The sequence below is a fragment of the Theobroma umbraticum genome, unplaced genomic scaffold, assembly GCF_002168275.2.
Source record: "Theobroma umbraticum cultivar Fairchild unplaced genomic scaffold, ASM216827v3 scaffold_86.0, whole genome shotgun sequence".
Classification (NCBI taxonomy): domain Eukaryota; kingdom Viridiplantae; phylum Streptophyta; class Magnoliopsida; order Malvales; family Malvaceae; genus Theobroma; species Theobroma umbraticum.
Genome location: NW_018397263.1, coordinates 4,176,185 through 4,197,936, shown reverse-complemented (window position 1 = coordinate 4,197,936; position 21,752 = coordinate 4,176,185). Strand labels below are relative to the sequence as shown.

General features: G+C 33.6%; 1 protein-coding gene, 1 non-coding gene and 1 pseudogene across 3 annotated transcripts; 1 reads left to right on the top strand and 2 right to left on the bottom strand.

Annotated features, from left to right (window-relative positions):
* Window positions 1–4,904: 4,904 nt before the first annotated feature.
* Window positions 4,905–5,970, bottom strand: LOC110420829 (uncharacterized; annotated as a pseudogene). The gene is made up of 3 exons (XR_016351464.1): window positions 5,804–5,970; window positions 5,254–5,516; window positions 4,905–5,140 (listed from the first exon to the last, which is right to left on the bottom strand). The product of XR_016351464.1 is annotated as an uncharacterized LOC110420829 (transcript).
* An 854-nt stretch (window positions 5,971–6,824) lies between these two features.
* On the bottom strand, window positions 6,825–10,321 carry LOC110420332 (uncharacterized). Its single transcript, XM_021433608.1, has 5 exons — window positions 10,090–10,321; window positions 9,220–9,482; window positions 8,899–9,110; window positions 8,500–8,764; window positions 6,825–7,458 (listed from the first exon to the last, which is right to left on the bottom strand). Exons 1-5 carry the CDS (start codon window positions 10,178–10,180, stop codon window positions 7,150–7,152), a joined length of 1,140 nt encoding a protein of 379 aa, XP_021289283.1. The 5' UTR covers window positions 10,181–10,321; the 3' UTR covers window positions 6,825–7,149.
* Window positions 10,322–20,095: 9,774 nt separating this feature from the next.
* On the top strand, window positions 20,096–20,202 carry LOC149526931 (small nucleolar RNA R71). Its single transcript, XR_016351504.1, has one exon. It is a non-coding gene; the product is annotated as a small nucleolar RNA R71 (small nucleolar RNA).
* Window positions 20,203–21,752: the final 1,550 nt, after the last annotated feature.

The following is a 21,752-nucleotide window of genomic DNA, read 5'->3' as shown; positions in this document are numbered from 1 at the left end:
TTTTTGGAATTCTTTTAGGGACAAACAAGCTAGCAGGAGCTTGTAATGTATTTATTGTTAAGACCAATGCATAATCTAAATTAGTTTAAAGTTTAAAAGGATTAAATGCATGGTCTTAAACCCTGTAGACTATCTGGTATTGTAAGGTTTCTATAATGGCTGAGGGTACTTGTGGGGCTCCTATAATTTGAATTTGCACTTTCAAGGCTGGGAACAAGTTAAGATCACATAAAGCCATGGTGTAATTTAGAAATAGGGTAGCAATAATTGTTTTAGTGTTTAAAGTGGCTTCAATAGTCCCTATGTATGCATGCTTATACTTTATGTACCTGGTGTCAAGGAGAGCCATTTGGGCTACTACTGGTTGTCCTTCTTAGCCATGATAACTTAAAATGAGTCTGATTGCACCAAAATGAATGTGAAAGTAGCCATGCTGGATCCATTATTGAGGAAATTCAGGTGGTATTTGGAGCGTAATAAATTATTCTGCCTGATCTCCCTAGATAAAGTGTTTGTCAAATTTGGTGGGCTGAATATATTCTTTTGAGGTTTTCAGAGAGTGCTTGATTAGGGCATTGATAGATTTGACTAGCAAAAAAGAGGGTTTTGTATAAACAGAATAAAGGTTGGTAAGAAGTAACTGAGATGGTTGAGTCTTTTCTTCCTCAGGAATATAATCTATTTCATATAAAAAATTGATCTTAGAGATGGATTTCTACCAGGAGAAGGGTATAAGGAAATAGTGACATTATTTACAATAGTAGATTTTTCAGTAAAAGAGTTCATGATTTAGAAAATCTTTCTCAAGATTATTCTAGCAAATTGCTTTCAGTACAAGGCTCTAATACCATTTTAGGGTCATGGCCATTGATTATAACAGATAGAAGGCATGCACTAGCCAAATACGGCTATCTTTGCCTTAAAGGTGGCACTGGCCTTTTATCTATTAAAATAATTCAAATGACCATGAAGGATTCATCTTCACTGCTTAGCCTTTTATCTTAGAGAACAGGATTCTTTATAATGCACAATATCCATTAATTATGGCAAATGTAGAGCATACTCAAAGGGCCTAATCTTATAAGGGTACTGTAAGTAATTTACTACAATAATCTTAGAAGAAGAAGAGAGGATTTTAGAAGAACATGTTTTGAAAACACACATGGGTTTTTTATTTCAAGAGTAGTTCTGCCTATTTTACATGATATCCTTTGCTTTTATATGCAAAGGGTTAAATACGATAAACCATCTATAGTGATTGGATAAATAGTACAGACTACTATGATCATACTAACAGAAAAACCTATAAGCTTAAATATTATAGACTCTAATAATTATACAGACAAGCTTGTCATACTTTATTTATTCATAATCAGTCTCAGGTTCCGAGGTGAGATTAAGTTCAACTATTTTATGCTATTTCCTTTTTTTATAGATATTATTGTGATGAAAGAAGTCTTTTAGGTCTTCATCATAATGTCTTCCACATGTTTGGCAAAGTGGTTTGGTAGTGCTTAGAGCCTTATCTCTTGACTATGGCTTGGGAGAGTGGGTTGTCCTATGTTCAAATGATCTGACAAAAAGTTATGAAATTTTTTTTTCAGTGATTTCTCCATAATCTCGTGGATCTTGGGACCACTCATATAGGTCTAAGATTCCGTCATTGTATTCTTTTAATGCTGCAATAATATGATCATGGTAGGGTCTAGGTGTTTTAGGAAAGTAATCTTACGACATTTTTGTTTCTACTGAGGGCCAAATATGTTATGGGATAATTTGTGCTGACAAATTCTTCTTTGAAATTCTTGGTACTGCTTGTCTAGTTCTTTAATATTGCAAAAAAGTGACTTGTAAGTCCATGCTAAAGGAATAACATAAAGTTGTGTGGCTTTCCATGAGTAAGGAAATACTGTAGCTTATAGAGGATGATGATGACCATCTGATTTCTCTTTCCTGCTTCTGAACTGATCAATTTATTCCAATGTGAAAGTGGGTAGAACCATGTGAACATATCTGCAAAATTTTTTCACCAATTTTCAACTTCTTGATTGATGACCTTTTCTATGAACTTTGAGAAATTCATAATGTGGAATTAGATACCTCTATGATATTTGTGAGGTAGGTACCAAAACATCCACTTTAATTCATCAAGGAATTCCATGAATTCATAGTAGAAAAAATGGATAAAAGGGTATTTCGGATGAAGTCCATAAGGTTTTAGGATAAGTTCGCTATATTTTCTAAAGACTTCAATTTGGCATTCAAATACCATTTGGTTAGCCTTTTGGTGGAATGTCCCTTCTTGGACTAGGTTGAGGACTTCAGGAGGGTAATCAGGGTGAAGGTTTGGGGCCATTGGGATGGAGGAGAAAGGGGTTCTTATGATGTATGTTTTTGGGTTTGGTGTGAAACTAGGTGGTTTTGGCTTTAGTCTTGTGGATCTTGGGTTGAACATCATGATTTTTTATTCTTGAAAGGTTTTGGACAGAAAATCTACAAGGTGGTTCATCTTCTCTTTGATATGCTTGGCTCCAAAAGAGTATTTGGAGAACTACTCTACCCATTTTAACAACAAAAGATGAGGACCTGTTTTTTGCTTGAACTTCATCATTTGGGGAAAAGAGGACATATCCATTTCAACTAGAAAATGATGGCCAATAAGATGAAATTCAAACTTTGTGATTGCTTTTTTAACTGTAAGAATCTCCTTAAAAGTGGAATGCTAATGTTATTCTAAACTTGAGAATTTTTCACTTTTGTAAGTACGGAGATATTTTTTATCTTGCTTTTCTTCAAATAGTACTACTCCCTAGTATTTGTCACTAGCATCAGTCTGCAGAATTCTTTTCCCATCAGAGGGGATCTGTAAAGGTCCTAGATTTGCATTTTTTTCTTAAGATCTTGGATGGCTCTTGTTTAGGCTGGTCCCCAATTTGGAGGGTCTTTTTTGAGCATCTTTGTCAAAGGGTTCATCCATTTTGAAAGTCCGGGAATGAAGTCTCTGAGGTAGTTGACAATTCCAAGAAACTGCTGAAATTGTTTTTTCTGTGAGGTTTTGGCTTAAGAATTCAAGCAATTCTTGCGAAATGTGAGGGCTTGAGTGGCATATCCCGTAGGATATATGCATTCTAAGAAAGTCAATTTCAGTTTTAAAAATCTATATTTTTTTTTCTAAAAGCATGATTTCATTCTTGAAAGTCAAGTTTGAAAATTGTTGAAGGAGTTGGATATGATCTTGTTTTGTTGGGCTGAATAAAAGGATGCCGTCTATGTAGACAAGGGCGGAGCCCAAAATAAGCTGAAAAATTTTTATCATGGCTTTATGAAATAGGGATGGGGCTGTCTTAAGACCAAAAGGTAAAACAATCCATTGATGATGATGATTGGGTATGCAAAATCCTATCATGGGTCTGTCTTTAGGATCAATTCCCAAATATTAAAATCCTGTTTTGAGATCAAATTTTGAAAAGAATCTTACTTGGGCCAAACTTGAAAAGATGGTATTTTTGTTGGGTAGAGGAAACTTGTCATCTAGCAAAAAATGATTCAGAGGTTGATAATTGATAACCAATCTTAATTTAACTTTGGTTTGCTCCGCCTGTTTGTTGACATAAAAAGCTTGACATGCCTATTGAGAATTTGATGGTTCAATTAATCCTTGCTATAGCAACTCTTTACACTTTTGTTCTGCTAGCTTCTGATGTTTAGGATTCAAGCCTAAATGACTTGCTTTGGTAGGATTAATATCTTCATTGAGCTAGAAGGGAAGCTTGACAAAGAATTTCGAACTCTTCCAAAGAGGATTCTTGCATTTTTGAGGAAGTTTGAACGGGTATGGGCACATGCTTTCTATTTGAAAGCTTCAATTATCTGCTGAATTGGGTCTCCTGGTTGTTAGAGAGAATAAATTTTTGGGATAGGAACAAAAGGTTTGAAAGAATGTTTATACCTAATTCCATCTGCAAGTATTCTCAAATATTGACATTAGTGGTAAATGTCAAATCCACAATTATATCTTTTCTTGGCAATCCTTATCCTAGTACTTGGGTGGTGACTGAGCATTGGGGGAAAAACTGGATGGTAATTGGCTTGTTGATCAAATGGGTTGTGAAGGTTTGATCTAAGGTTGTCTTGAAATGTTTTTCATAAGGTATTCAGAAGTTTTTGGGCAAAATTTTTGGGTTCATTACTATTTCTGCTGCACTTGTATCAAAGAAAGCAATTGCAAGGATAGGTTGACTGTATTTTGATGGATATATGGAGACTAGTGTAGAAGGTATCGGGGGGTCAAGGAAGGTTTGAAATTTAAGTAAGTAAGGAAGGAAGGTATCATATAGAAATCTTCAATGTCAGAGTCTAGGTCGATGGTTTGGATAGCAAATAGGGTTTTGTCTGAAGATTCATCTTTCATGAAGAAAATTGATTCAAGGTTTTCTTCTTTCGGACCCATCTTTCACTTTACTGACCCACTCACTAGACATTATTCATGGAATATGGACTTACAAGTCATTTCCTTACAATATCAGAGAACTAGACAAGCAGTAGTGAGAAGAGCAACAGAATTCATATGAAGATTTGTCAAAAGTAGATTACTCCATATAGTAAAAAGAATGGCTGAATCAATTGAAGAAATCTCTTTGCTAAGCTGTTTTCTCCATTTTTCTACTAACTGTTTACAACTAACATGGTTTTTAGATCTCCTACTACAATTAAAAACTGTGTTCCTTTCCTTTTGTTAAAAATGTTATTGTTTATTTCTGTTATGAATTATGATTCTCATAATTTTGGGTTTCGGGCCTCTAACATATTTTCTCCTGTGATTTTTCTTTTCCGGAAGAGCTTCAACTACCAGTTGGCAAAGATTTCAGGTTAGAAATTAAATAAATAAGAGTTTTGAACTTGCGAACTATGAGAATCTACAAAGAATATTGAAACTTATAAGTAAATATTGCTTAAAACAGCAATAATCTTATGTCTTTTTTTGTATTATTTTTTGACAGCACCAAACCATTTTCTAGATATCATGATTGCATTTTGTTTCCATTTAGTCTCTTTACTGTTCGTTTTGGATTAGGATCACTTTCTCCATAACCTGGTCTGTCAAGGACACAATGTATATCCCTAACTCCTCAACAACTTCCTGAAAGAAACAATCAAAAAGTCAATGATACACTAACTTTTTAACATATTAAACATTAAAACTTAAGAGGAGAGACTGAAAAATAAAGTAAAATAAGCCACTCAAATAAGTACCGGAGATAGAGTAGCTGCAACAGAAGCATTATGCCTACCAGAATTGAAACCATGCACATAGATAATTTTATACTTGGCCACATCTCTTGGAACACCATGTTCTTTGTAGGCTGAATACCTTCCATCTCGAAGCTTTGTTCTTGGTGCTGTAACAGTAGGGCCATTAGGAGAGCCACATATCCTGGGTGGAGGAGGTTGGATCGCCTGGTAAATCCATGAAAAAATCTCCACAAACAAGACTGCTAGTATTTTCTGGAATACACCTGAAAATTTCTACCTTAAAACTACCACTTCGAGGTAAAAGCAGAATAAATCTAAATGAACATAGTCACAAGCCAATCAAAACAAATCCCAAGAAAAGAAAAATCTGTTCTCAACCATTCAAAGCAGAGATCAGAAACAGTAAATTCCATTTTTTTTAGCACATTGTTACATCTGCTTATCAACTAAATACAGCACCAGAAAAGCAAACATCACGATCCAGATGAAGAAAGGTTGAAAATTGAAGCAAGATTAGATCAAATAAAATGAAAGGTAAAGCAAAACCCACCTGGAGGAAGATTGAAAGAAGTGCTCTGATTAGATTTTCTGGTGTGAGCCCTGGCTGATGCTGCTGATATCTTCCTGTTAACTCCTCCCGCCATATTTTGTCCCTCAAAACAATGGCCCCTAACCTGGAAAGGAACGGCTAGCTAAAAGTAGTTCACTGAGATGACGAGAAAGTCAACAGAGGCGGCTAGAGATTTTATTTACTGTTTATACTAATTAGCATATACCATTACGTTCTTTATTAAATTGTGTTTTCTTTTGTTTGGTAAAAGATTAATGCAAGGCATGGTCAAAAATCAAAAGTACGACTTCATCTTTAAAAATAAAGTATTCAGAGTTCCAAAAGAAAAGTTTATGCTTTGTTTTCTTTTGTTTAAAGGGCAAAAAATGACTTAGCCATTGGAGTGGAATGACTAAAAGGAATAAAATAAATTTAACTTCTCTATAAATTTGATTAACATGGCACAAATACAATATAAAATTTAAATGAATTTGTATTTAGAAGTATTGTATTTCATATTTTACACGTATCAAGTATTAATTGTATTAACATATTTAAGATATGATTCTTATCTACATTAAATGGATTAATTCGTTTAATTAATCTAATTATCATATCTATATCTCTATTATATTTTAATTTGTGTAATTCGTTTATGAATAAGAGAACAATTTATTTTAGCCATCATTTTCTCTTTCCCTTGATGCTAGGTCTCCATCTTAAATTCCTAATCTCCAAGACCACTCATCCAACATACCTACCTTTTAAGGAGAAGATAATAACCGTGATGAAGTGACATCAAAATAAATGCAATTTGAATCTGATCCACAGCAAATATCTTCCAAAGAGAGAAAAAATAATCAATGATAATGAAAACGTTGTCAAATTGAACGAATAAGACTATCATGTTAAAGTCTTGAAACACTTATAAACGTGAACGTTATACATTTTGCTTCCCTAGATTAATCTTTTAGAAAGAAAATAATGACCAGTGACACATGCATCTACAGCCAGCAAGAAATTAGAAAAAAAAATACAAGCCCGTAGAAGGGATTAGACCATCTGATTGAGGAAGAATCGGAGAAATAACCCCTGCATCAGACGGGCACTGCCATCTTCTTATCATGTGCTTAATAACAATTATTCATGCGTACAAAACTGTTACTACTACATTGTTCAAAAGTTCGACAATCTAAACAATATTCAGAAAAAAGGATATTTCTGGAAATCCCAGTACCTGGACTATCCCCTCTTCAAAAATAAATGAATACAACCTTATTTTTCCCTAGTAACATTGTATAGTATGGTTATAAACTGATGGGGGATGCTGAGATAAGGGACAAAACCTACAAAGGTGTCTGCTTTTCACCAACCAAAAGTGCCTTTACTATATTATTCGACATCCCATCTGCATGTGGAAACATATGTCCTGCACCAGGTAGTTCATGGTAGTGAATCCATGGGAGTTGTTGCACGATGTAGCGTTGCAATGTAACAGGCACAAGCCCATCTTCATCTCCATGCCACAGGTGCACAGAGCCCTCATTATTAGGAAAGGGGTTGTCCAGATCCATCGGAGAGAATTCCCATGTTCCAAATCCAATGTTTAGGTCACGATGCAGGGACTCATATTCACCTTGCTGTCTTACTAGTGCCTAAGGGAAGGACAGACAAAAGATTATGACGCTGGCAATAGCAGAGAATATATAGAGTTCTAAATTCAATTATAAGAAAATACAAAGAGTGGGAAAAACAAGAAAAAGAGCCAATATTGATACTGCAAAAAACTCTATTTGTTACAGATATAGATTCATTGAGTAGATGTGCTAAGAATACTTGAATTTTCACTATCTCCACTATGGAAAACCACTACCACCACAGACTAGCAGTTCAAGTTCAAGGAACCACCATTAATCCATCACAACCATTCACTACAAAAAAATCCTTATACTGCCAACAGATGCCCATGACTGAACCAACACAATCCACAAACACAACTAATCACAGCTCAAATATGAGTCCAAACCAAACAATTTTTCGACCAGATTTCATGAACAAGAATGCAGCAGACAGAAATTAACTCCTAAGACCACATCATCAGTGACTTAAACTGCTAAGACAACAATTAAACTGCAGAAAACAATAGTGAATTTGGGCATCGAACACAAACGGTGCAGTTTTTGAAGGTTAGGATTTTGGTGCATGTCAGTGAGAGAGAACCTTACCAAACGAAAGTAGGCTTTCTAATAAAAAGGTTACCAAATTGTTATTGGAGTTGGAGAATTATAACCTATTTCAAATGCAAGCAGAGATCATTACCATCAATTTGTGTTGCGAGATACACAACAGAATACTGCCCCAATTATCATTCTCATAGACTTGCCAATCTTAGGAAAAAAGCACCATTCACAGCCAAATACAACCAGTGTAGCCTCATCTATGGAGTATGACCAAAATACTCACAGAAAATAAATGCATAATTGCATGTGAGGAAAAAATCTATCACTTAGTGCCAACCAACAAAACGTAAATTTAATAAATTTCTCAAGGGAGGCATAGTGTTCTGCAGCCAATATGGTATTTTCTTAAACTGCCACGAGTAGTTGAGTTGGTTGACTACCTCTAATAGTTTTATCCTTTGTAATAGTACTGATATATTTAACACAAGGAACTATTTGGCAGATAGAAATACATACCCTGTGATTCCTTGTAGAGACTATCTTGGGCAAGAGTTCTTTGTCCTGACTAGAAAGAATATCAGGACTGTGATCGATGACACTAGAACTAGGGAACCATTTTTGAGTGTTCCACCAGTAGGTTAGCCAGGGAGCATAGTGGGACACACGAAGTGTCCATTGGTCTTGTGGTAACTGTTGGTGATATGCTTCTTTAGATAAGTTTGTAGGAAAACCAGACCACCAGTAGTTGACAACTGGAGCTACCAATGTTGCCCCCGCTAATCTGTTGGAGTTGCAAACATCCCTCACATGAGAAAATGTGAAAAAGCAAGCAGTATAGCAACAGCAGTACAAACATCATATGTATTCTCTTTCTCTCTTCATACATTGCATTCAAGTAGTTCAGCAACAGATTACCTGTGAGGGATGTACTTGAGGCAGCTCCAAATCACCTGCCCCCCCATAGAAAATCCAATTACATAAAACTTGGATCCCAGTCCCAATTGATCAGCAAGCTCTTCTATATCCAAAGCCATACTCTTTACTGTTCGTCTTGGATTAGGGTCACTCTCTCCATAACCTGGTCTGTCAAAAGACACAATGTGAACCCCTAGAGTTTCAACAATTTCCTGGAAAAAACAACCATAAAGTCAAATGACACTTACTTCAACATGTTACAATTGAAAGCTCAGACCACCACTCAAAATAATATAGAAAAATGAAAAAACAAATAAATACCAGAGACAGGGTAGTGGCAACAACAGCATCATGCCTACAACAATCAAAGCCATGGACAAAGACAATTTTATACTTCGCTGCATGTCGTGGTACACCATGCTCTTTGTAGGCCAAATGCCTTCCATCCTTCAGCTTTATTCTTGATGCAGTGACAGGTGGACCATCTGGAGAGCCGCATGTCTTGGGTAGAGGAGGCTGGATCGCCTGATAAGCCCATGCCAAAATCCCCACAGACAAGACCAACAGTATCTTCGTGAATATCCCTGCAATTTTTGAGTTATAATCAAACAGTCTATAATCTTAGACAAATCAATATGAAAGAAATGGCAGTGACAGGACATCATCTGTGAAACAAGACAACCTGTAAACATAATGCCTTTATAGATCACCCAACTTGAAATATACAACTCTAAGGCAACCAAAGGCCCTTCTTTTACCATTAAAAGACGAAGAAGCCCTTTCTTTAGCAAAAATGAAAAATTCAACTCACGCTCACTCCTTTCTATAAAAAAAGGAATGATTTTTACATCAAGCCAAGCTAAAAGTTCAGGTCTTGTGTCTAGACCCAAATACTCGGTGAATACAAAGAATAATTAATCATACAATCTCAGCAGAGCAATGAGAAATGAAAACCCAAATTTCACTACACTGAGATGATTGAATGTTTCAAGAATCTGCAAGAAAGGAAGAATCTAAGATCCAAAATTTTCAACTTTTTTATGCTTTCTAAGCAGAAAAGGAGGGTAATACCAGAAACAAGGTGACCCAGATAAAAGAAAATTGTGGAATTTTACAATGAGAATATAACCAAAAGCAGATCAGATAAAAGGAAGATTTTCTTTTTTCTAATTTTGAAAAAAGAAAACCCACCTGAAGGAAGCTTGAAAGAAGTGTTTTCCTTGGCTCTTCTAGTGTGAGCTCTTGCTGATGCAGCTGATATTTTCCTATTAACTCCTGCCATTTTTGGTCTCTTTAACCAAAAACCACCACAAAAACAATCACCCAAAGGTGTCCAAAGAAAATATGGACAATAGAAATCAAAGAAACCAACGAAAGAACTTAGACAGAGGAGTTTTGTTTTGTTTTTGTATTGTTTTGTCCTGTTTTTAGTATGATTAAGACATGTGATAATTTTACTCTTTTCTGATTTTTACGAGGATGACTGAAAAGGACACTCCTTTCAAGAACGTTGCCGGCTAGCCCTGATGGATTACAGTACAAACGTAAAGGCTTTCTTGGTAAATTTGGACATTTTTAGCTTGTTCAAGCTTAAACCTTGAAAAGCCCGGTTATGTAAGTAATTATGAGAGTTTGAATGATTGCTCTTCCTACTTACTGTGGACTAAGCTTAATTTGACTGGTCAAGACTCAAGAGTTCCTATTAGGCATATTATTTTTCAATCAATGTAATATCTAGAAAAGAAATAATTCAAGAAATTATAATTTTATGCACTAAAAATAATTTCATACACTGCTACCATATCACAATTTGATATATTTAACATTACAAATTAAATCTCTCATGCTAACTCTAAAATGTTTATATGTTTTCTTTACTCTCTAAATAAATAATGCTGCCACTACTTGATTTTTTTCTCTCATATACAGTTATTTATTTTATGCTTCTTTAAATAATAAAAACTAGGCTTTGATTCATTTACTCATACAATGGGTGTCAATTATTAAGCGAAATAATATATACATAGCATATAATTTTTAATTCTTAATTGAATTTCCATTACTATAAGTGAGAAAATTAATTAATAATCAATCTTGAAAATATTTCAATTGTATAAGTGTTGTTGATTTTCTTCATGCAAGTGTACATATTGTAACAAGTAAGATAAAGTAAATAGAGTATTGAACCTCATAGGGACCTGTAACGAGTTCCATCATAATATTAAAAAAAGTAAATTAACTCATAATATTGACTAAAAATATTATTTAAAAAAAATTAACCATTAATCTAAATTAAAAAAAACAAAAGTAGAAAGAGAAATAAATAGTTTAAAGCTTTTTTATCTCAATTCTCCCTCAAATTCTTTTGCTTTCTTGCATTGTTTGTGGTTCTTTTTTATTTTTCAAAATAATTGGTTGTTATCTCCTCTCCAAAACCTCTGAAAAGCCCCTTAAATACTCTCCAAAAGCCCTAGTTTAAAAATCCCATCAAATCATATTTTTGAAAGTTCGTCTGGTGTCGCAACCTTGCCTTCCTTGGGATTGTGATACCATGCTCTCGAGTTTGAATATGATGCTTCGTTCATCAACCAGCATCATGACCTCCTTTCACCAATGTCGCGATGTTGTGCTCTTGGTTCCTACTTTGAGGCTTTGATGCATCTTGACACATCGGCCTTGAGTAGTTCAAGGCCAAAGGTTTCTTTCATTCACATGCTGTCTTGTGCAGAATTGTAGTAGTCTAGCTTCTTTTAATGTGATTTTCACATTGATCAAATCCAAACAGGGCAAAGTGATAAATATGAAAGTTGTAGCCCTATCGTTTAGCTTTCCAATGGCTTAAAATTATGGTAATTGAATTTCTGTATCTCAAGTGATGTTCAAAATACTACAGCATGTACGAACGAAGCCATCACTATATTTGCACGAATTTTCATCAATTAAGGCCTTTTCATCAAATTTCCTACAAAACAATAAAAATGATCAACAATAACTAAACTTAAAGTAATTTAAAGCCAAAGAACAAATTATTAAATAAAACTAACTTAAACTAAACTAATTAACATATATTAAACTAAATTAAGAAAAATAACTAATATACTTAATTTCTAAAGAAAAAAAAAACTTAGCTACTTAAACCCTCAAAATATGATAAAATAACTTTATATAATATAATTATCACACCCCCAAATTTAAAATTTTGCTAGTCCTTGAGCAAAACATAAACTAAAATGCAACAACATAAATGAAGAAAACAACTTAACTAGAAATAAATTGCACTAACTTAATAATCACCTTTCATATCCTCATAAGTTAATCCATATTCTCAACTCTAAGCAACAAATGAATATTATTCAAGATTGTATTTCAATTCAAATGCAAGCTCATCATCGAATGGATTTTCGTGTGTGTGTGCAATCTTTTCACTAAAAACATCATACAATCCACATAAGTTTATATGCATGCAAAATTCAAATTATTACTAGAGTTCCGTAGGTTTGCTTTCATCTTTCTTTCCATTAATGTAGACTAATACTAAGTTAAGGATGATTAGGTTTTTATCAAGCTTGTAATGCATGACTAGGATCAAGGTAGGATATGGAATATTTGACTCAAATCACCTTAAGCACATAGTCATTCTAAGACCTATAAAAAGCTTTATTTTCCTTTACCAAGTACACCCCTTTTTCATCAAATTTTTCTTTTGTTCAGCACTTTTTTTATTTTCTTCTTTTTTCTTCCCTTTTTCTTTTTCTTTTTCTCAATATCACACCTTCAAAATTATTTATTTTATTAGGTAGTGAGATGAATACAATCAAGCTTTTGAATTTTTAATCACTTTTCATTTTTACTACCTTCTTTACTATCTAGTTCGTTACACTTCCTAAATTGACTTACGCATTTAGGAGTAAGAGATGTAACAAATTGAAAATTTTTATATAATGGTTTAGGCTAATAATTGAGTATTTAAATAAAGAAGATGTTGTATTAGGCTCAAAGGGCATTTTAAAGATAATTATATAACAACGTGGCTCAAAAAGGTCAATCGGTTCAAAATGACCTAAATTATTTCCTTAACTGAGTATAGCCTAAGATTTTGCCTTGAGAGATAATCAAACAAATTTTAAAACTCAATGCATAATTCAAGATTTCACATTCACATAAACCTTTTTTAGATATGCACAATGAATCAAAGCAAAAGACACGGTGCTCAAATTAAGTAGAAATCACATCCTAACAATGAATCTTAACATAAGAATTTTCATAATACTCAAACAATATTCACATGTTTAAAAGAATCAAAATAAGAATATAATTAGGTTCTCATTATTAGATAGGTAAATTAAAGAAAGTGGCAGAATTAAATCTAATTCAAGTTCTTAAAACATGCAAAAATTTAACTGATAAATAACTTAACTAAACTTAAGATATAAAAAAACTGCAAAATAAAGAAAACAAAGCATAAATATTAAAAATTCACCCCCAAACTTAAACATAACATTGTCCTTAGTGTTAGTAAACGTAAAGAAAAAGAATACTCCCTTGATTTGTTGAAAAACACTACTAGTCATCCTCATCCTCACCTTTATTCTAGTCTTTCATGGTGGGATCATTTGGCAGTGTGGGAAAAAAGGCCATGTCCATGCCAACGTGTTCAATATAAGCTCTCATCATTTTCTTAATTGATTGCATACACACCGTCTGATGGTCCGTGTGAAGCTCAAGCCTTTCCATTCTCTAAGATATGGAAAAATGTTGAAGATGCTGTTGCGATGGTGGATGGCGTGGGGCTGATGAAGAACTTCCTCCAATAGTTGAATGCTCACCAGCATAAAACCCATGTGTAATTCTTGCATCCAAAGGAACTTTGGGATGCAGGACTACTTCACTCTTCTCCCAAATCACTCCCACTTTTTTGCATGAAGCTATGATCAAGGATGGATACCAAAGTCCATCATGGGGTGAGCGAGCAGCTTGAACAATGCTATTGAACACCAACTAACCTCCATTTATTGACATCTTTAAAACAATTGCATAAAGTAAAATGGCTCTGTCCTTTATCACATCAATAAAATGCTTCACAAGGAGTAATTTTACGGCCAAGAAGTGATTCCATAACTTATAATCATTTTTCATGGCGTTGGCTTTAAAAGACAATGGCACACCTTTAGTCATTTTCTATTCTGTACACTCGTTGCAAAGCAACCCAATAACATCATCTAAGTCAACATTGCCAGCTAGATATTGACCATACTCATCACTCCTAATATTAGGTAAGTTGTAAAATTGGTTAATTGTTTGATTGTCAAAGCGTACCTAACACCTTTGGACAAAAACTTGCCCATTCTCATGTTCAATAGCATTGGCATAAAATTCTCAAAAAACAAGTGATACTGCCATCTTAAGTTATTCATAAAATTATTTTCATTGTTGCTCAGTAATAACCTTATGAACAGAACCATAAAGTCTAGGATGAAGATCAATACCTCGCTTTGGAATAGGGAACTTTTGCAACAAGGACTACGAATGCATTGTAGTAGTCTCAGCAAAAACAAACTTACTCAAATCGAAGTGGGTCTTACTTCTAGTACCTCTAACTCTTTTCTTGGGTGCCATAAAAACTCAACAAATTTGTAGCAATTTAAAGACAAGTTCCACAAAAAAATGTAATAGTTTTCTTACTTCTATCCATAAGTAATTTTACGTAATTCACTAGTGCACAAATCCTCCTAATTCCACCAATTACTATTCAAGTGTAGAAATTTTATTTATTCACAACTTCTTAGCATTAAATCTTCACAATAATCAATGAAGAAGAAGTAATTTGCAAGCACACTTATCATAATCTCAAAACTTGTCACAAACCCACTAATCAACAACCACAAACTCTTCTATAACATCAAAATCTACCAAAGAGAAAATCATCAAAGAACAAAACCACTTACATGAATTTTCTACAGAATAATTGGTTGTTGAATGAGTGGAAGGTGATTTGATGGCTTCAAAGCTTTGATTTAGAGCAAAAGTTTGAGAATGGAAGCTTGTTTTTGAGTGGGTAATTTGTAGAGAGAGAAAATATGGAGGTAGACAAAGAATGAAAACTTAGAAAATGAAAGAGATGAAGAATGGAAAAGAAAGGCAAGTTTATAAAATGAGGGCCTCAAGTGGGCGTCGCAATGCTATAGTCTCGATCCCTTCTATGGTAAATGCATAGGAGTGGGTGCTGCGATGATAGGCTAGTTGTGCCATGGTGCCCACTCTCATGTTTTTGTATGTGAAAGGGCATCACGAGCTAGCATCGTGGCCTTCACACCAATGGCGTTACGATGTCGTTTTGATATTTTAAAATAAATACTTGTAAAACAAAAGAGAAAAAGAAAATTAAAATTAAGAAATAAAATAAAAAATGTAAAATAAAATTGCAAGTAAAAATAAAAGTCAATACGCTAAATAAAATAACACAAAAAAAAACTAAGTTTAGAAAACTTGGGTTGCCTCCCAAGTAACACTAGTTTTATAGTCATCAGTCGAACTTCTTTCTAGTTCATTTAGGATTGGAAGGGTTGATGGAGGCTCGTTGACAATCAATGTCACCTCCCCAATAATGCTTCAGTAGTTTCCCATTCACTTGGAATGTTTCATTTGTTATACCATGCATTACGTCCACTACTTCGTGTAGAAACACCTTTGATACAATGAAGGGACCCAATCATCTTATTTCAAAATACTTGGAAATACCTTCAAGTGTGAGTTAGACAATAACACATGTTGACTAAGCTCAAAATGATGCTCAACAATCTTTCAATCTCGCCATCTTTTTCTTTTTCCTTATAAATCTTGGCATTTTCATAGGCATCAAGTTGAAATTCATCCATCTCATTTAGTTGAGATAGACGTTTCTTACCAACAACTTCAACATCAAAATTCAATTTCTTTATGGCCTAATAAACATTATGCTCAACTCCATTGGAAGGTTACATACTTTACTGAAAACCAATCTATATGGAGACATATCAATCGACATTTTGTAAGCAATCCAATATGCCCATAATGCGCCATTTAATATCTTGACCCAATCCTTTCTTGATGGAGATACAATCTTCTCGAAAATCTTATTTATTTCTCTATTGGAGACTTCAACTTGTCCATTAGCCTATGGATGATAAGCAATTGCAATTTTGTGTTTGACTCCATGCTTAGCAAAAATTGCTTCCAAATACTTGTTGCAAAAGGGGCAATCTTTATTATTGATAATTACTCTTGCTGTGCCAAATTTAGTGAATGTGTTCTTTTTTAAGAATTTTGACATCACCTTAGCATCAATCATAAGCAAAGTTAAGGCTTTCACCCACTAGGAAACATAGTCCATTGCCACCAAAATGTAACAATTATTGAAAAAAAAAATAAATGGTCCTATGAAATCTATACCCCCAACATTAAAAATCTCTATTTCAAAGATGCTATTGAATGGAATCTTATGTTTCTGGAAATGTTGCCCACTCTCTGACACCTATTACAATGCAAAACAAAATTGTGAGCATCCTTATAAAGTGTAGGCCAATACAAATCTGACAAAAAACTTTCATTACTGTTCTTTCCCTTCCAAAATGGCCCCTACAATCCGAAGAATGACAATGTCTCAAAGTGCTTTCAACCTCTTTCTATGGGATGTACCTTCTCAAAATTCTATTTGTACATTACTTAAACAAAAACATTCATCCTATACACAAAATTAAACATCATGAAGAAATTTCTTTCTCTGATGCCCATTCAAATCAAGAAGGAAAATTTTACTTACAATGTAATTTACGTAGTCAACGTACCAATGTAATTTCTTTTACCCAACAAGTAATAATTGTTCATCAGGAAAGGTTTCATTAATCAAAGTTTAGTCCTTGCCTTGGTTGTCATTCTCCAACCTTACTAGATGGTCTGCTACTTGATTTTTCATACTTTTTCTATCTTTGATTTCAAGATCAAATTCTTAAAGCAATAAAATCCATTATATCAATCTTGGCTTGGCATTTTTTTAATCAATCAAGTACTTAATTGCAACATGGTCAGTATACATAATAACCTTAATGCCAACCAATTATGCATGGAACTTATTAAATGCATAAACAATAGCGAATAATTCTTTTTCAGTGGTGTTATAATGCATTTGATTTTCAGTCAAGTTCTTACTAGCATAATAAATAGAATAAAAAATTTTCTCTTTCTCCTAACTTAATATTGCATTTATAACATAGTCACTAACATCACACATAGTGTCCAATCAAGAATTGTGATGATAGGTGCAGATACTATTTTTTTTTCAATATTACAAATGTTGTATCACATGCATCATCAAACTTAGAAGGAATATTCTTTTCCAACAAGTTACACAAAGGTGTGGAAATTTTAGCAAAGTCCTTAATCAAGCTCTTATAAAAACTTACTTGTCCAAGAAAACTTTTAATACTTTTTATTGAAAATGGTGGTGAAAGTTTCTCGATATTCTTTATCTTCAATTTGTCTACCTTTAATCCTTTGCTTGAAACCTTGTGACCAAGAACAATGCCTTCTTGCACCATAAAGTGGCATTTCTTCTAATTCAGCACTAGGTTCATCACTTCACACCATCTCAAGATCCCACCAAGATTCAACAAATACTCATCAAAATTGTTACCAAAAATAGAGAAATCATCCATAAGTACCTTCAAGTACCATTCCACCGTATCAAAGAAGATAGCCATCATGCATTTATGAAAAATTATTGAAGCATTGCATAATCCAATTAGCATTTTTTTGAAAGCGAAAGTGCCATAAAGGCATGCAAAAGTAGTCTTTTCTTGATCCTTCAAAGGTATTGCAATCTGATTGTATCCCAAATACCCATCCAAGAAACAATAAAATTCCTTACCAGCCAACCTATCTAACATCTAGTCAATAAACGACAAAGGAAAATGATCTTTCCTTGTGGCTTTATCAAGCTTCTAGTAGTCCTTGCATACTCTGCATTCATTCATTGTCCTCTGGGGAATGAGCTCATTGTTCTCATATTCTACCAAAGCCATCCCATATTTCTTCTAAACATATTACACTAGATTTACCCATGCACTGTCTAATATATAATAGATGATGCCAACATTTAACCATTTGATGATCTCTTTCATCATCATTCTCTTCATGATTGGATTCAAGCTTCTCTAGTGCTCGATGGTGGCTCGATTATCATCCTCCAATTGAATCTTATGCATACATATTGAAAGACTAATCCTCTTTATGTCTGTAATTATCCGTTCCATTACCTTTTTATGCTCTCTCAAAACTCTCAAAAGCTTATCTTCTTACATGTTAATAAAAGTAGAAGAAATAATTGCAAAAAGAATAGATGAGTTACCAAGATATGCATACCTTAAGTGATTTGGAAAAGATTAAAGCTCCAACTTAAGTGGTTTTTCAATAAATGGCTTCACCAGTAAAGATGAAGAAGATGAGAAATCCAATGTCTCAAATTGTGTCCTCATGACACAAGATAGGGCGTCTAACAAATTCCCACATTCAATGACATCTTCATCATGTCTCTCAGAATCAATTACCAAGGAAGCTTCGAGAGTGTCATTTGGGTGGCTTTTCCTAAACACTTCACTTGTAACTTTATCAACTACACTTACTGCAGAACATTCATCATGATCATTAAGAAACTATAAAGCTTTAAAAATACTGAAGTTGCCTCTTGACCTTGCACTATCAAGGAAAACTCTTATTTCTCCACATCAATGAGCGCTCTAGTAGTGCATAAGAAAGGTTTCTCCAAGATGATTGTGACTTTTCTATCCCCCTCCATGTTAAAAATAATGAAATCGACTGAAAAAATTAACTTGTTAACTTTCAGTAGCACATTTTTGACAATACCTCTTTAATATGTGAGGGTTTGGTCAGCAAGTTGTAGAGTTACAATGGTGGGTTTAATTCCCCCTGAACCTAACTTCTTATAAATCAACAATGACATCAAATTAATACTTGCTCACAAGTGACTCAAAATCTTGGCAAAAAAACAACGCACCAATAATGCAAGAAATGGTAAAGCCACTAGGATCCTTAAGTTTTGAAGGAAGCTTATTCTGAATGATGGCACTACATTCCTCAATGAGTGTCACTATTTCATACTCGCCCAATTTTCTTATCTTTGTTAAAATATCTTTCAGAAACTTCACATAAGTAGGCATTTGTTTTAAAGCTTCAACAAAAGGTATATTGATATAGAGTTTCTTAAATGCCTTTAAAAACTTTTAGAATTGACTATCAAGTTTTTGTTTATCAAAAAGTCGAGGAAAAGGGAATGGTGGTGGAGTAAACTTTGTCTTCTTCTTTTCACTCTGCTTGTCCACGTTCACATCACTGTCTCATTTGCCACTTACTTACCTTTCTATTTAGCTTATTTGGGAGTGCTTTCAACTTGTTTTTTGCTTTTTAGAGTCATGGCCTTGACATGTTCCTTACCTTCCCTCTTAAGATTAGTTTCGATGTCACTTGGTAAAGTCCCTTGAGGCCTATTGTTGATGGTGTTAGCAAGTTGCCCAACTCGAGTTTCAAGGTTTTCTGGTGAGGTTGCCTGACTATGAATGAGAGAGTTGATCTTGGCCATGTATTGCCTCAACAATTGCTTCATAAATGGTTTCTTTTCTAGCATAGAAAGTCTTGCTTGTTGTTGACAATCAAGAGGTAAATTAGGTCAAAGAGCTAAAGAATACCCTTGATTATTACCTTAAAAAAAGTTCAAATGGTTCCTCCACCTAGGATTGTAAGTGTTGGAATAAATATTGTTCTGTTATCTATTCCCCACAAACTGAACCAATTTTGAACTACCTAAACACTAGCCACTTGCATGCCAATTTCCACATTAATCATAAGATACAAATGGGCTTTAAATTGAATGAACTTATTGAATTCCAAAAAAATCAAATTTTTTAGTAAAGGTAGCTATTGGAGCGGTTAATGCATTGATAGCATCGAGCTAATGAACACCGGCTACTCTTCTAATCATTACTCTTTCAAATGGCTATTGATAATTGTTTATGCCATTTCTTCCAACAAATCATACGCCTCGTCAATAGACTATGCCACGAAAGCTTATCTAGCTGCTATATCAGTAATAGTTCAAATATGACCAATCAAACCACTATAAACTGTTTGTACTTAAAGTCACTTTGGTAAACCATGATAAGGGTAGCGCCGAAGCAAATCCTTGTATCTTTCCCAAGCCTCGTACAACAATTTAAAGTCAAGTTGCATGAAAGAAGTAATATCATTTCTCATCTTTGTTGTTTTGGCCATAGGAAAGAACTTGGTTACTTCTAAGCAAGATCATCCTAAGTCGTAATGGAGCTCGTAAAAAAAGAATGCAACCATACCTTTGCCTTGTCTCGCAATAACAAGAGAAAAACTCGTAGTCTAATAGCATCATCAGTAACTCCATTATGCTTGCAAATGCCATAGATCTCTAAAAAATTTGAAATATGAGCATTTGGGTTGTCATTAGGTAGATCCTTAAACAGGACTAAAGTTTATAACATTTGGATGATTGTTGGCTTTGTTTCAAAGTTGTTAGCTTGGATAGTCAGCTTTTGAATGGTCAAGTAAAGACTTTCTACTAACGAAATAGCATAATCTCTTAAAGATCGATTATCTTCCACTAATTGCCTTTGAATTTGATGTTTCCCTTGTTGTTTAGCCATTGGTTTTAGGTGGCTTGAAGTTTGTAAATTTTCTCTCCAAAGTCTTCAAAATGTTTTCTCGATATTTAGATCAAAAGGTAAAATCTCCAAACTTCTTATTCTTCGTATATAAAAATTGAAAATACTTGAAATTAAGAAAAAATAAACCTTGAAGATGAGTTCGCTTAGTATTAATATTAGTAAAACGTAAGAAACAATTCCCTGGCAACGGTGTTAAAAACTTGTTGATTATCTTCACGTAAGTGCATGTCTCGTAATAAGTAATATAAAAGTAAGTAAAATGTTGAATCCCACAGGGTATTGCACCAACTTAAGCTAAGTACTAAAATTGCAGTAAGCTAATTTTATCCTAGTACTCAAAATTAAAAGATTATTTAAAAGCTAAATTAAAGAAAAAAAATTAAAACTAATAATTGAAAAACAAAATTCACTAGAAAATCAATTGATTAAAAGCTTAGGATTATGATATTCCTCAACACTTTATTTCAATCATCTTTCTCTCTCTAAACTTTAATGGATAGAGTTGCTAACATAAAGTCCTAAGCTATCTACAAGTCTTTGTCAATGTGCTTATAAAAATATATATATAAATTAATTTACTATATATTTATGTAAATTCAACTAAAAAAAAAATTCATTAAATTTGTGCTCTAATCTTGGCACATGCAACACATAGGTATATGTTTATCCTATATGCAAATAAAATCATCTAATCAATTGATTGATTATGAACACATGCTATTCCATTCATGGCTTAATCTAAACTCCCTTCGTCAAGTTATATTTAGATATTCAAATCAATTTAATTAGTGATAATGTAATCAGAAACATTAAACACAAAATTAGAATAAAAAACACATATTCCGTTAGAAATAAGTTAAAGAGAAATTAAAAATCTAAATTACATGTTGAGTTCCATTATAATTCTAGAAAAAGTAAATTAACTCATAATAATGACAAAAGACATCATCTAAAGAAAATTAACTAGTAATCCAAGTTAAAGAAAATAAGAGAAAAACCAAAGTAGAGAAAGAAACTAATAGTTTGAAGCTTTTTTTTTCTCAATTCTCCCTTGAATTCTCTTACTTTCTTGCTTTGTTTATGGCTCTTTTTCTTCAAAATAGATGCTTGATA

Bases quoted from the DNA above. Each gene is read 5' to 3' on its own strand.
- LOC110420332 (XM_021433608.1), bottom strand. From the start codon at position 10,180: ATGGCAGGAGTTAATAGGAAAATATCAGCTGCATCAGCAAGAGCTCAC. The intron at 8,765-8,898 runs GTAATCTGTTGC...CAACTCCAACAG, and splicing joins CTCAAGTACATCCCTCACAG to ATTAGCGGGGGCAACATTGG. The intron at 7,459-8,499 runs GTATGTATTTCT...TCCTTCCCTTAG, and splicing joins TCTCTACAAGGAATCACAGG to GCACTAGTAAGACAGCAAGG.